Source organism: Molossus molossus, unplaced genomic scaffold (genome assembly GCF_014108415.1).
Source record: "Molossus molossus isolate mMolMol1 unplaced genomic scaffold, mMolMol1.p scaffold_m16_p_14, whole genome shotgun sequence".
Lineage (NCBI taxonomy): Eukaryota > Metazoa > Chordata > Mammalia > Chiroptera > Molossidae > Molossus > Molossus molossus.
In genome coordinates this window covers 10,691,277-10,706,485 of record NW_023425349.1, presented here as the reverse complement: position 1 = coordinate 10,706,485, position 15,209 = coordinate 10,691,277, and the positions used below count along the sequence as shown (strand labels likewise).

Genomic DNA, 15,209 nt, shown 5'->3' with positions numbered 1-15,209 from the left:
CCTCAGTGCTCAGGGAAGACAGCTGTGGAAAGTCCTGCCCGCCAGGAACCCCGATGCAGGCCAAGCTAGGGAGGCCAGGCACCTGTTTGAAGAGCTGCAGCTGGGTGGCATTCTGCAGGAACTGCCTCATGGCTCCCGAGCGATAGTGGGACACGAAGGCCTCTTCACAGAAGGTGATTGGCTCCTCCTGGGAAATGGAGGCGAGAGGATGGTTAGAGGAATGGAGCGTGAGGGGTCATTTCTTAAACTCGGCTGGCAGTGCTTCTACCTCTGCTAATTAGATTAATTAGATCCTCATCTACCTGGTGAAGTGGCTATTATCATTGCTGGCATTCTAGTCTCTGGATGAGAAAGCTGTGTTGGAGAGGAAGTCATTGCCCAAAGTCACAGAGCTGGTAAGAGGCAGAGTGGGACCAAAGACTGGAGTCCACCCCCGCCCCTAGCCTCATACATATCCCAACAGCAAGTCAGCGGGATGGGCCCTCTGATGTGATGACTTCCAAACTTTTCACTTTTAGAAGCAGAACCCTTCTTCAGATAGCACCTTAAGTAGGAGCAGCCCTGCTACATAAATCAGCCAGCTGCTCTGTGGGTGCTGGGTTGGTGGTTGGGATCTCCTGGCTTGGTGGTCTTCCCTCCACAACCCCCTCCCTGCACCTTAGCAGTTCCTGAGTCACCAGGTGTGGAACACGACTGGAAAACCATTTACCCAGTGATCTTAACCAATAGCAATTGTTTATAATTTTAAAACAATTATTTATATGGAAAAGCAGGGATGATCAAAAATAATATTTACCATCCAGTCAATTTTTGTACATAAGCTGTTGGATAAGGAAGTTTGTTTTTGCCAAGCTATGTTTTATGGGTCAAGCAAATGACACCCTAAGCTTAAAAAACATCCCATCTTGTAGCTGGCACCTCAATCCTTCTTTGAAGGTATCAGGGTGCTCATCTATACAGACAAGACTTTAGTTTTAACGGTGTATTCTTAATTCTGAAAGATCAGCTTTTATATCTAGAACTGAGTTAGAGGTACCCCTGGCTTCCCAGGCTTCGTGGCAAACAGAGATGTTTGAAGCTCCACTTTTATCCTGTTTTAATGAGTCACCTAAGTGTTAAATTTACTGTCTAGCGGCTGTAGATTCCGAGCTCCTCCTGCTTCGATCTGGCCAGTATGAGCTCCTCACTGGGCAGACTGGGCACAAAGGCTGCAAGGATGGCCCAAGAAAGTAGGGTGAGGGGAGTATTTAACTTTATACAGTTACACCCCTAATTTTATAAAGGATCTGAGGCAGCTTACATGAGTACACAGAACAGAGGAAAAAAGTAGAGCTTGAAAAGAAATAAATATATAAAACGTAATTATTTGGGAAAAGAGTATATGATTTCTAAAATTAAGTTATGAAATCAGCTCTGGGTTTCCTGGCTGTTGAAGCAAGGGAAACAATGCAAATTTTACATTGTCTATGAGAAAAAAAGCATACCAGTTCCTCAGGGAAAAAGACAGCTTTCATGCCATTTATTACTTCGCACAGCTTGACATCTTCCTTGCGAGAGATCAGCTAGGGAACCCCAGCAGAGGCCCAGCAGAATGCCATTCCTGTGGCCTGAAGTTTTGCTTCTCACCCTTGGGCCCAGAGCAGAGCAATGAATTCTCTCTCCGTGACACAGTGGGACTCATACTCTGAACGACTCCGAATACATATCGTCAGCTCCGACATTTTTCCTGAGCTCCAAACCTAGGTCACCATGCCCACCTGGATGGCCCACTAGCACTTCAAACTCAAAATGGCCCAATCCCACAATTATTACCCCATTTGCATTGTACTCCCAAACTGTCCTTCCTTCCTTCCTTCCTTCCTTCCTTCCTTCCTTCCTTCCTTCCTTCCTTCCTTCCTTCCTTCCCTCCCTCCCTCCCTCCCTCCCTTCCTGTCAATCATAGCTCCCCACAGTAGACCTGTCCGACTTCCTAGTCCTTCCCATTTACCAGTGCAGTGTCTCTGCTTGTCGCTGCTCTCCATCCACGACTGGCACAGGCCTGACTGATGTGTGGAGGGTTAACTCTATGTCCCTCTCCTGTTTCACTTCTCCCAGTGACTCCAACTCTTCAGGCAAAAGTGACTTCTAACATGCAGATTGCATCATGTCACTGTCCAGTCAAGAGTTTTGTTTGCAGAGATGTTGCATTTGTTTATTTGATTAATGTCTGCTTCTTTCACTAGACTACACGCTTCACATGTTCAGGAAGAGTACCTGCTTTGCTCAACATTGTACACCTATTGACATGTATGTCACATACACGGGGTCCTGGAGGGTGGGGGAGGAAAGAGAAAGTCCTAGCCCCTTAGCTGGGCAAACAAATCCTTCCCGAGCTGACCATCACTTTCTTTTCCAGAGTCTTTGTGTCCCTTCCTGTGGCTCCCCACATGCCTCATGCTCCAAATACCCCCTAACCACGTGTCGTATCCTTTCTCACTCTCTTCCTTGCTTCTGCCAGCTCCATTCCTTCTACCTGGGCCGTCCTTCTCATAAGCACAGGTCTTTTTGCCGTGGTCACTCACCCTGCTTGGCGCTCTCACAGTGTCTTGTGCATCCCTGGGTGCTGGGTAATCTGCACCAGTGCCCCCTGTGACCAGGAGCTTGAGAGGGCACAGACCTTGTTGGACTAATCTCTACACGCCCTGGGGACAGCACAGCATCCCCCCCCCGTTAGAAGCTCAGGGATGTGGGTTAAAGAAACAGAATGAGCTTGACTCTAGTCCCCGTCACAGGAGCCCTGCAGTCTTGGAGAGGCCGAGCCACTGCTTGCCTGACAGGTAAAGAGGTCTCAGAGAACGCTGCCAGGTGAGTGGCACTCGTGTCCAGGGAGCTCAGAGCTGCTCTGAAGGAAATGATGAGTTGTTAGCATTCCCTCCTGGAGCTTTGGCCCAGCACTGCCAGGAAGGAGAAGTCTACTGAGGGACCAATAAATTCAAGAGAGTTTACAACCTGATTTGTAGGTGAGGGTGGCCTGAGGCAGGATTTAGCCGCAGGAGAGCAGAAAGAATCTCATCTTTAGGGAGACATGAATATTCTGGGCCTGTTGTCTTTTCACTGGAGGTGACATCCTTGGATCAGATGTCTGCGTCACAAGAACAGACAAAAGGACATGGGCATGGATGGAGGGTTCAGGGAAATGTGACAATGGGAACTTTTTCTGCAAAGAGCTTGAAGAACAGCATCAGCTGTGTCCATCAACGTGGAAGCAAAATCCAACACCCAAGGCAGTGCTACTAGGGCAGGGTGGGCACAGTTTGTCCACAGGAAAAGGAAAAGGAAAAGGCTAATCATCTCAGGGCAGCAGGGCTGGAAATGTGACAGCAGGCCTGTGACATCAGAGCCCGGAAGGGTGAACAGGAGGTGGGTGAGCACGTCCCACCCATTCAGGGCAGGGTTCTATCCTAACCCTGCTGGAAGGCAGGGACACTGTGTAAGGGTCTGCGTGGCAACAGGCACAAAGGGCTCCTTTCCTGGGAGCTACTCGCCTTCCAAGAAAATGACAATAATCAACATTTCACCTAATCGTTACAGAATAACTGAGGCCAGGTAATAGCCCAAGGTCATACAGCCCGTAAATGGCAGAATCAGCGTTTTGCACCCTTGCGGCCCCCGAAGCTTGGCTGCTGCCATCATGCACCCACTGTAGGCGTGGTTTTCTCTGACCTCAGGCATGCGTTGGAGAGCAAGAGAAGTCTTTTCAAAGGTGGAACCCCTCAGGTTCTCCTGCCGGACACTCAAAGCACCAGTCACTCAAAGACAAAGGGCCCAGGAGTAGGCAAGCCGGGTGTGAAGGATCCTTCGGCCACAGGCCCTCCAGGATGCCAAGCCACTCACACCAGCTCTCCCGGCCCACCTCCTGCAGTTGAAATGGCCGCCCCAGCCCACTCTGTATCGGGAGGAGCAAGGCAAGGTGTCTTGTTAATTCTTCCCTTTGTAAGAAGTGCTGATTTAGTTCTCCTGTTAGGCTGATTAAAACTTTTGTCTTCTTCAGCGACACTCTAGGAGCTGGGGCTCCTGGCTGATAGTGACATTAATTCAGGGAAGCCAGGCCGTGAGCATTCAAGCTTAGATCGCATTAGTAGAGTTTTCCATCTATGACCTGAAGGACAGTTAAACACAGCTGCTTAACCCTATCAAGGATTTTGTTACAAAAAGATAAGTTTACTCTCAGATTATCTTCTTGACATATGGAATCAATTGAAAATTCCATTATTAATGAGTCAATCTTTGTTAACAGGTGAAGTCGGCGATTCCAAAAGTTTTTGATATTTCCAGAAATAGATGGATTCTACCCACAGCATTGTGGGTACTGGTATAAAAATAAAATCTCCCACCAGATTCTTCAGCAACTTTCCTCTTCTACTGATCCATACTTCAAGTATTAAATTATTATTTCCTCATAAATTTAATTTTAATCACAACTTTATGTGCGCATTTATTCTGAGTCTAAGAGAAAAAAGGTGTTATTTCTTTATAAACCTTGCTTAAAATAAAAATAAAAAAAGCTAATTCATCCATCCAAACATTAAAAAACAAAACAAAACACCTACTATGTAACAGGCTCTGTGTTAGGAGAATACAAAGATAGATAAAACATAGCTCCTCTGAGAACACTACTACTCCGGGGAGGAGTGAGGAGTGGATGAGGGTACGATGACACAAGAACGGCACAATGTGACGTTCACAGCAGCGTCAGTCACGACAGCAGAAGACGGAAGCAGCCCGAGTGTCTACAGATGGATGGATAAACAAGATACACACACAATGAAATGCTGTTCAGCTTAAACAAGGCAGGAATTTCTGGCATGTGCTGTAATATAGATGAGCCTTGAAGACATGCTAAGTGAAGCAAGCCAGCCACAAAAGGACAAATACTGTCTGATTCCACTGTAGACAGAGTGGTCAATTTCACAGAGACAGAACACAGCATGTGGCTGCAGGGGCTGCAGGAGGGAGAATGGGGGGTTTGTTGTTTAATGGGGACAGAGTTTCAGTTTTGCAAGATGATAAAAGTTTGGGAGATTGATGGTGGTGATTATTGTACAATGATGTGAATGTACTTAATGCCACTGAACTGTACACTTAAAAATGGTTAAAGCAGCCCTGGCTGGTTTGGCTCAGTAGTTGAAGCGTCAGCCTATGGACCAGAGAGGCCTGGGTTCAGTTCCTGCTGGGGGCATGTACCAAAAAAAAAAAGATTAATGTTTATTATTAGGGAAGATGGGCAATAGGTACTTGGAGGTTCATTGATTTTGTAAAAATTTGAAATTTTCCATAATGAAAAGTCAAAAATTAAAGCTGCTGTTATCAAGGAACCTTGACTGGTTGGGGAACAAATAAGTACAGCATAGTGTGACAACTGGCATTAGCCGAGGGCTGGCTTTGTTATTTTTGGTAAAGGCACCTTTAAAAACGTAAAACCATTTTTTAAAAGTTTGATCCATTTAAGGTAACACAACATGGTGGACAGAGAACATATCTTGGTGTCAGAAAGACCAGGACTTGAACCTTGCCTCTAACCACATGTAACCACATATGACCTCAGGTGACTTGTCCTTTTTTTTAATTAAAAAAAATTTTTAACTATGTTTTTATTGATTTTTTTAGAGAGAGACAGACGGAGAGAGAGATAGAAACATGGATGTGAGAGAGAAATGTTGACTGGCCGCCTCCCTGCATACCCCCACCAGGGACCGAGCTTGCAACCTGGGCGTGTGCCCTGACTGGGAATGGAACCAGGACCTCTCAGTCCACGGAATGACACTCAATCCACTGAGCCACTCCGGCTGGGAGACTTGTCTGTCTTCATCTGTGACAATCACTCAAGGATTACTTGGAAGATTAAAACAGATTACAACAAATATTTTCCACAAATAGCTATTTTCTTGAGGGCAGAGATTGGGTTTTACCAGGGCTGGCAACATAATTTGGGGGACTCAGTGCAAAATGAGTCTGCAGAAAAAAAGTGTCTCACTAAAATACAAAGCTTTTTTCTTTCTTTCATGGACTTGTTCTAGACCTATCATGGCGTTTTTAAGATTTACTATTTAATGTCATTCTATGTAAAGAAAAATAAAATTTCAAATTATTAGCAAGAGTTTTCCTGTTCAGCTTTACATTGTGCAATGCCAGTTTTAAATGCTAACATATGTGGAGTCCGATTTCGCAATGTGTACATGCATTTGTATTCTGTTCTTACCAGACAGTGGAAATGCTGCACAAAACCGGCTCTTATTTCAGTCCCCGACTTACACGTATTCTACTATCGTCTCTACCTTGCCTCACTGGGGAGCAGGGACAAGGCACCGTGGCCGCTCCCTCTGTTCCTCTCCTTCCATGTCATCGTCCTCACAGTGACGGGTTGGCTGGTGCACGGAAGTCACACGAGCGAGAACTCTGCCGGGTTTCTGTGGTCACTCTGTCCCTCAGCACACCACTGCCTTCTTCTGGTGGAAGCCAAGTTGGCCTCCAAGGGCAGTCAGTGCCCACTGCTCAGTCCAGACATGCACACTCTTGCCTGGTGCGCGTGCCGAGTCTTGTGAACTCCCACTCACCGCGGGTCCCCTGGAACTCCGTGCCACGGGGCATGGAGCAGCTCCACTGGGATGGCACCGCTCTGCGGAGGGTGCGCACTGGAGCGTATCTCCTCTGCGCATGCTCGAGCTCCACTGCCCATCAGGCCTCACTCCCAATACAGTTCACAGGTGAACTTGTTAAGAATCTCAACAGGTGAAGCAGAGCATTAAGCGGAGCGCAGGGCCCTGCGACTGCCCGGATCTCGCCCATCTTTTCTCCCTGTCCCTCCCCAGGTGGAATTCTCCGCAGGGGCCCGGCGCGGCCTCTGCGAGCCATCCGACGCAGCGGCACAGAGCATCTATCTTCAGGCAAGCTTGTGGGTTGATGCAAGTGGGGTTTCTAAACTCTTGAGCACGACTCTGCCCAGCTGGCTTTTCTTGCTTATGACATCCCATCCACCTTTCCACAAACCTCTACTTTCAGAAATTCTGGGGTGTCGACTGCCCCCTAAGTTCTTCATGCATTCTCACTCCTCTGGCTTCTCTCTCTCAAGGTTTCTTTGTGAAAACCTTACCTGATGCCATCAATATCCCCACACCCAGTTCCTCCCGATGTCCCCACACCAACTCCTCCTCCGGCAACTGCCAGCTCCTGGCGGGCAGGCTCCGACCCCCTCCGGGGCTGGTAGCAGAGTGTCACCCGAGCCACTGCAGGAGAAGGCGGAACACTGCCCTGCATGCAGGTGGGCACCTCTCACATGCTGCAGCGTCGGGGGTGACCTGCCTCAGCAGAATGCTGTGGGACACACAGGAATGAGCAGGGTGGGTGGTCAGCAGCACTCGACCTTGGCCATGCAGCGAATCCCGAGGGGCACTTTTAAAGTCCCAATGCCAGGTCGTTTCTAAAACTCCCCAGGCGACTCCGACACAGTCAAGTCTGAGAACCACTGGTGTAGGTAGAAGTGACTAGCACAGCACCTACACCAGCCAATATTCATTTAAAAAAATTTGAGAATAAAGAACTAGAATAAAACAACCAGGGAATCTAGCCCCATCTATCACCAGCAGTCCCAACACAGTTGCATTTTGTTTAAAAACCTCCAAATCCCTAAGAAGACACTTAGATCATTGGCCAAAGTGCAGCACAGCTGAGAACCTTGCTCATAAATGTGAAGGGTGCTTCCTCAGCCTCCCCTAGCAGCCAATACCACCCTGCAGGCCATGTGGGACTCTCCCTCGGCCTCAACAGTCCCAAGGCCTGTTCCTCACAGGGTCAGCCGTGATGGCTGCCAAGGAACCGGGGTGAATTCCAGCCAACACAGAGAAGGCTTATTGTGGTGTCTGGCCTAGAGTGCCTGAGCCTTACTAGAAGCCAGGGCGGGTGGGAGGGAGGGCTGGGACAGCAGGATGAGATTCCAGGACCCCCAGTCAGCCAGAGCATACAGGGGTTTTAGGGAGAAGGGACCCAGTGTCAGCTAAGCACTTGCTCTGGACCAACCTGACCCCCATGCTCAACAAATCTTTGCCAGTCGATGCTCACATGTCTCCCATTTTACAGATGAGGAAACGAGTCCCACGCAGGTGAAGTGTTTGACCCACGGTCCCCTAGCTGGTGGGTCTGAATGATTCCCAAGTCCAAGCATGCTCTCCCTCCACCCTCAGAGGCATAATGTCCACACTCGAGGGTCACCAGGGTGGACTTGGGAAGGTGGTCACTGAATGGCCAGTCAGATTGCTTTGGTTGGGCTGGGCCAAGCCATACTTTGGACTGACAGGACCACAATGGCCTTCTGAACCATTTGTGTGCTGGCCCAGGCACGCCAGGGACAGACTCCCAGCCTGGGCCTCTGTCACTATAACAAGCCCTAAACAAAGAATCAATGTGTTATTGTGAAGCTGGCTCACTGTTCGGATGATTTAAGTCACGGGAAATGTGGGTGCCTGACAAAAGCTACTCCGATGATTTGCAGGGGCAGGGACGGCCGGGCCGACAGTATCTGCCCGAGCTGGCCAGCTGCTCCGGTATTGACAGAAGCCCCCACACACACTTGCTAGATTACAGTAAAGACATTCAAATCACAGGCGCGTCGGCCCACGCCTCGGCTCCTCTGTGCCAGCAGCCCCTTCCTTTTGCATTAACCGAGACACACAGGGAGAAGTCAGGAAATTCTGATTAGCGGAGGAATGGCAGATGAGCAGGGAGGCCTGTGGAGGCCGAGGAGACACAATGAAGAGGGTCTTCATGCATACTAGCTTAAGATTTTCTTTCCATAAGAAATGCAGATGGGAGCCGGAGTGACAGGGAGGGCAGGTGCAGTGATTAAAAACAGCCACCGTTTACTGAGCACCACTCCGTGCTGGGTGGTTTTACATGAACTGTCTCTCTTGGTCATCACGGCAACCCCAAGGTCGGTGTTGTCAGGATCTCCATTTTGTGGACAAGGAAGTTGAGGCTCAGAAAGGTAAAGTCACCTGCCTAAGGTTGCAGAGCTGGTCGATGACAGCCAGGGTTTGCAGCAGAGTCTGCCTGGCCCTGGGGCTCATGCAACATACTATTCTTTCTCTTTGATTAAGAGAGATGATCACAAGATAGTATTTGACTTAGCATCTGCCACCGGGAGGCTCTAGCAATTCAGAGATGCATCATAGGCCATGATGAAGACAGTGGGCTTTGGAGAAACAAGTGTGAGCTTTGACTCCACAACGTGCTTACAGGAGCCGTGTCCTCCTGTTGGAACCCCATTTTCTTACTGATGTGCCAGAAATAATCCCTAACTCATGCCATAAGCATTCAGTGCCACCAAGGGGCAGCAGCTAGTCACAGGGGAACTGACACAGGTGAGCAGGCAGCCACCCCGTGCTACAGCAAAGCGACAGCTGTCTCCCCAGTACAGAAACCACACACTCGTCGAGATCTCAATACCAAACACCTCCTGGCTCAGCCACCGTGGCTGTCCCTGTTTGCCTCACTATCACTGACAGCCAAATTAAGAGTTTTGACCTAAAGACTGTTGTATTCCAAAGTCCCAAGGGGATGTGCCAAACTGATTAGAGACAAGGATTTCAGCTTCTTGGGAGTGAGAAGACAGTTCGAGAGCATATTAAAGAGAGCGTGTTTTTTTTTTTTTTTAAAGTTATTTATTGATTAGCGAGAGACAGGGAGAGAAACATTGACTTGCCGTTCTACCCATCTATGTACCCACAAATGGACTCCTGTGTGTGCCCTGATTGGGATCAGACCTGAAACCTTGGCATACTGGGATGACACTTCAACCAATAAGGCCACCTGGCCAGGGTGAGAGGGTGGGTTTTGAGCGCCTGATGGAACTCTGGGAGAAATGTAAATCAGCCTGAAGAGTGATCAGCAGGAGACCAGTTAGCTGTAGCAATAAGAATATGGGACTCACAGCTCCAGAGGCTAAAGGACATGGAGATAAAACTAGAAGCCCAGGTTAGTCTGTAGAGAGGAAAAATCACAACCCTCCGAGTTAAGTGAGGAGAAGACGGACAGATCTCACTAAAGATATGCTGCCCACAGTCTTTGGTGACCTGCTCTTAGGGCTTCCTCCGGAGCACTGTCCACATGCTGACCTATCCCGCTCACTGACTGGTTCACTTATGTGTGACCATCTCTCTCCCGAATGCCACTTGTGTAGGGCCGATCTCCAGTGCTGGATGGGGCTTGGTGCCCAGGAGGCTTTGGTGGCCATTTCAATGATGAATAAATAGCAGCATTGTGAAAGGGAAAGGGTACAAACAAAGAGTCCAAACACCTGACTTGGCCTTGATTCCTTTTCCTTGTCTAGGCCTCAGTTTCTTCGTCTGTAAAATGGGAAGGTGCTGAGCTGGACACTCTTTAAGGTACTTCCTAATGCTAACACATGTTGGTTCTAGGTGCAGAGAGGGCCTTTCTTTTTCTTTTTTTTTAATGTTTTTTTTATTGATTTTAGAGGAACAGAAAAGGAAAGGAAGGGGGAGAGAGGGAGAGGAAGGGAGGAGGGGGGAAGGGGGGAGGGGGGAGAGGGGAGATAGAGAGAGAGAGAGAGAGAGAGAGAGAGAGAGGGAGGGAGAGAAAGAAACATTAATCAGCTGCCTCCTGCATCACCCTGGTCAGGGGTCGAGCCCACAACCTGGGCATGTGCCCTGACCAGGAATCGAACCTGTGACCTTTCAGTGCACAGGACTACACCCAACCAACAGAGCCACACCAGCCAGGGTGAAAGGGCCTTTCTTTACGAGGTCTCCCACAGTTCCTCACAGAGAAACGTGTACCAATAAACAGCCCTTGGTACAGAGTTGGGAACAGAGCATGACACTTATTGCCATGGAAGTGGGGTGAAGCCCTAGACCCTCTGTGACTTGTTTTCTCATTCACTAAATGGGAGAGATACTTCCTACCTCACAGGGCTACGTGGGGATTAACAGTTGAGTCAGGTCAAGTGCCAAGGGCTGGACTCCTAGAGAGGCTAAAATATGTCAGTCTTCTACCCCGAATAATGGCAGTTCTCTTACGGGGATTTAGTTCAAGCAGCCCTGTTTCAGGGCATGTGACATGCACCACCTGCCCAGGACACATGTTAGGTCTGTGGAGTCCAGACCATAATTCAGCCCTGGCCGGGTTTTCCCAGTGGTTAGAGCATCTGTCCGTGGACCAAAGGATCACGGGTTTCATTCCCAGTCAAGGGCACCTGGGTTGCAGGTTCAATCCCTGGCCCTGGTTGGGGTCATGCAGGAGGTAATGGATTGATGTGTCTCTCTCGCATCGATGTCTCTGTCTCTCTCTCTTTCTCTCTTCCCCTCCCACCCTTCCACTCTCTCTAGAAGTCAATGGAGAGACATCCTAGGGTGAGGATTTTATATATATATATATATATATATATATATATATATATATATATGGACATGACTCAGAGAAAGGAGAAAAGGGACCACCACCAAAGCTGCCTTCTGCAGAGTCCCTGCTGTGGGCTGGGACGCAGCAGGCACAGGACCTGTGGCTGAAGGCTGGACTGGCATAAGGACCCTATTCAGGGGCTCTTTAGCCTCCCCTTCCAGAGGAAGGGGACGTGACTCGTCCAAGGCCACAGTGGTGGGAAGAGCCAGAGCAGTACTGGAGTCAGTGCTGTCCGACCCCACAGCCCAGGCAGGCTCTCCTCACCACAGCCTACAGCAACCTGCGCACGCTCAATTGCCCAGACACGGTTTTCTCTAGGTTTCCAGGGAATTCAAGACAGCAGATACTTTCCCACACAGGAGTGTCCTTTTGCACATGATGCAGCCGCAGCCCACGGAGCCCAGCCTCTAGACCAGGTAGTGCCCGGGGACTCCAAAGAGGCTCAGTGCGGCACAGTGCTCGCTCCATGACGGGAAAGCAGGTGAGCCTGTTCCCTCACCTGGACACTGAGCATATCACTCACTTTACACTGAAGGTTTGAAATGATACACTATTTGTCAAGGGCTGTTGCTGAGCAGCACACACCAGGTGCTCAGGGGAGGACACTGTTGTAATAGCTCTTTCAGAGGCCCCTTGAGAGCTGGGTGCTACATCTTGTCAGAACCTCGTGCACCTGTCACTCAACAAATACCTGCGACTGGGGTGCTGGGAGAGCACAGCCAGGGTGACTCTGCTAGGGTGGGATGGCTCCCAAGAAGTCCACGGGGAAGAGGTGATATATAACGGAGCGCCAGGGAGGCGCAGGCGCTGGCTCGGTGGGAGGCAGAGGTGGGCATGAGCAGAGGAGCAGGGCAGCACACCGAGGAGCTGGTGTGCCTGGGGTTCAAGGGGCATATCCCGGATGGGGTGAGAGTGAGGTGATTCTTTTCTTTCTTACTTGGGGGCAGATTCACTGAGCGCCAGAGACCTGAGAAGTGGGGGATGCTGGTCCCTCAGAATACACAGCCACTGAGGAAGGTGGAGAAATCACTCAGCATGTGCTGGCAGCCTGCCCCAGCTACCCACCGGGCCTGAACGGAGCCTCCTGCATCCGAGGCGCAAACACCACTCACAGGGAAACTTACCGAAGGGGCTGCATTTGCTCCAAGCTTCATCCTCAAATCCTCCCACACAGGCCAGGCTACACCAGCAGCCACCATGTCACTCCCCTTCCCCTGGCTCCCAAGCCTGCAGATCCACGGGGAGCGTGCAGTTGGAGAGAAGACCTCAAAGGTGTGACCCTGCGCATCTCACCAACCACAGTTCCTCACTTCCCCAGACACCCTGCCTTCCCGTAACTCAGAGCCGGTCACAGTTCTCTAGACAGGTCCGTGAGTCCCCTGCCTCTGCATGTGCTGTGCCCTCTGCCAGGAAGTCTTCCCACCCCTGCTTTCTCAGGATGTGAAGTCCCCTCTCATCTGTCAAGGACGCACTGGGGACAGATGCTCCGCCTTCTCCCTGCCTCGGCCCCTGCTCTGGGTCCCACAGCCCCTGTGCTCACCCCCACCACAGCAGTGCCTGGCTCCTGTCGGCTCCCTCACTGCATGGTGGCCTCCTCCAGGGTCTGGGCAGTGGCTTATTTGTCTCTGCACCTCCAGTTCCTAGCACAGTGCCTGGGTCAGTGCAGGGCCTCTGATGCTGCTGAATGAATTATTCACTGCAGATAAGGCAACAGGAACACTTCTGAGAAAGAGGCCAAGGGGGTGGAGAGCAAGACAGACTGATGGAGGGTGTGAGGACAGGGTTAGCGGGAGGGAGGGAGGGAAAGGGAGAGCATAGTGTGCACGCAGGGAGGGAGGCAGCGGCCGGAGCGCCGGCTAATTAGACCACATGTGCAGAGCGGCATCTGGCTCAAAGCGCAGCAGTTTACACGGCTCCTGGAGTTGTCGTGGAGACAACCACATGACCAGCCTGGAGCTGAGACTCAGGGGCAGCAATCCAGATGCACCCCTAACATATTCTGACAGAGAGCAGATGGGCAGCTATTTGCAGGGCCAAAAAATGCCAACTCCGCTCCCCTCCAGACCCGCGTGCCCTCACTGATCATTTTCATCTTGTAAAGTCATTCTTATCTGCCCTGGAACCACCAGTTCCTCCCGTGTAGGAATCAGTGTGAGAGCTGCTATTTTTGTAGTTCCCCGACCATCACAACTTCTGGCCTGCTCCTGTGGGTGAGGAAATGTCACAGCTCTAATGAAGGAGTCCTCGACACTCGCTCCATGGCTGCAAGGCTCCACCCCACCCCCAGCTCCTCTTCCATTAAAAGTGTCTAAATTCCTCACTCCTCAGGCCACGCCGAACAGACCCAGGCTCCAGAATGCTGCCGCAGAGTGTGGGAAGGGCACTCGCCTTGGTCATGCATTGTCCTCTCTAAGCTCAGTTTACTTCTCTGTAAAATGGGCTTTGTAACATCTACTTTCACAGGAGTAGTATGAGCATTAAGTTAGATAATTACGGAAGAGCCCTGGAAATTATAAAACCATGTACAATTTTTTTTTACTGGGATAAAAGTTCTTACAAACCTCAAACATGTCGAGCAGAAAGCTCCTAGGAGCTGAGTGGGAGGGGATGACAAGGTCTCAGGCTCTGTAGGAGACGGTACTTTGAACCACATGTGTGCAAGTGTCTCTCATTAATGCCTCTGGTGAAGTGTGAAAACATCAGTGTTGGAGGATTGAGCTGGGTTTGAATTCTGGCTCTGATCTTGCCAGCAGTGTGATCTTGAGTAACTTAAAACTCTCTACAGCCTCAGTTTCTTAATCTATAAAATGGGAGTAATTACCCTTACTGCCTATGAGCTAATTCCGACGATGAGAATTAACTGGGATGATACGTGTAAATTGCCTAGCCGCGACTGTTTAATACAGTTCCTCATGTTGTGGTGACCCCTGAACATAAAATTATTTTTGTTGCTACTTCATAACTGTAATTTTGCTACTGTTATGTCTTAGGTGACCCCTGTGAAAGGGTCATTTGACCCCCAAAGTGGTCATGACCCACAGGTTGAGAACTGCTGGCCTACCACACAGTAAGCACTCAGTAAACGTTAGTTCTGCTTCCCTTCTCCCTGATCACTTAACTAAATCACAGAAGAGCGAGGCTGAGAAAGAGTAAAACAGCACGGGTTCCAGTAGAGTGGGTTGGAATCCCACTTACCGGCTGTGTGGCCTTGGGGAAGGACTCCTCTGTTCTGAGCCTCAGCTTGCTCTTCTAGAAAAAGAGAAGAGGGGCGACTTCGCCACGTTGTGTGGTTTGAAGGAAACAATAAACATAAAGCAGTCAGCATCCAACAAGTGGTCGTCATTATGATCTTCCTCACCCTCACTGAGGGATCTTCAACCCTCTGGGGAAAAACTCCTTTGATGAGGGTCTAGCCTGAGCCACCGATGCCACACTGTCTCAAGAGAAACGAGTTTCACTTCTGATGCCTGGGATGTAGAGTGAAGTGAGGACCCGGGCCAGCGGGATGTACTGCTCCGGGTGCACAGGGCAGAGTGGCCCAGGCCCCAGGCCGCTGCCTGAGTGGCAGGCAGGGCAGGCTGGTCCAGGTGCAGGGAGGCTTATTTATGAAGCACGGCAGGGTTCCCGCTGCCGCTCGCCTGCCTGCCGTCGCAGGTGTGGGGAAGGCCCGGCTAAAAATACTGCTAACGTGCGTTTGATGTCGCCCAGCAGAGACTAATGATTGTTTTAAGTAAATATTAATTATAGGAGTTGCCGAGATA

General features: G+C 50.0%; 1 protein-coding gene across 6 annotated transcripts in view; it reads right to left on the bottom strand.

Annotated features, from left to right (window-relative positions):
- The window catches only part of DENND1A (DENN domain containing 1A), a 491,959-nt gene that overhangs the window by 63,457 nt on the left and 413,293 nt on the right, over window positions 1-15,209 (bottom strand). For all 6 annotated transcript variants that reach the window (XM_036261261.1, XM_036261264.1, XM_036261259.1 and 3 more), the window contains one exon: window positions 83-187. In XM_036261261.1, coding sequence (XP_036117154.1) covers window positions 83-187 — 105 coding nt within the window. The remainder of the gene's footprint in view (window positions 1-82; window positions 188-15,209) is intronic.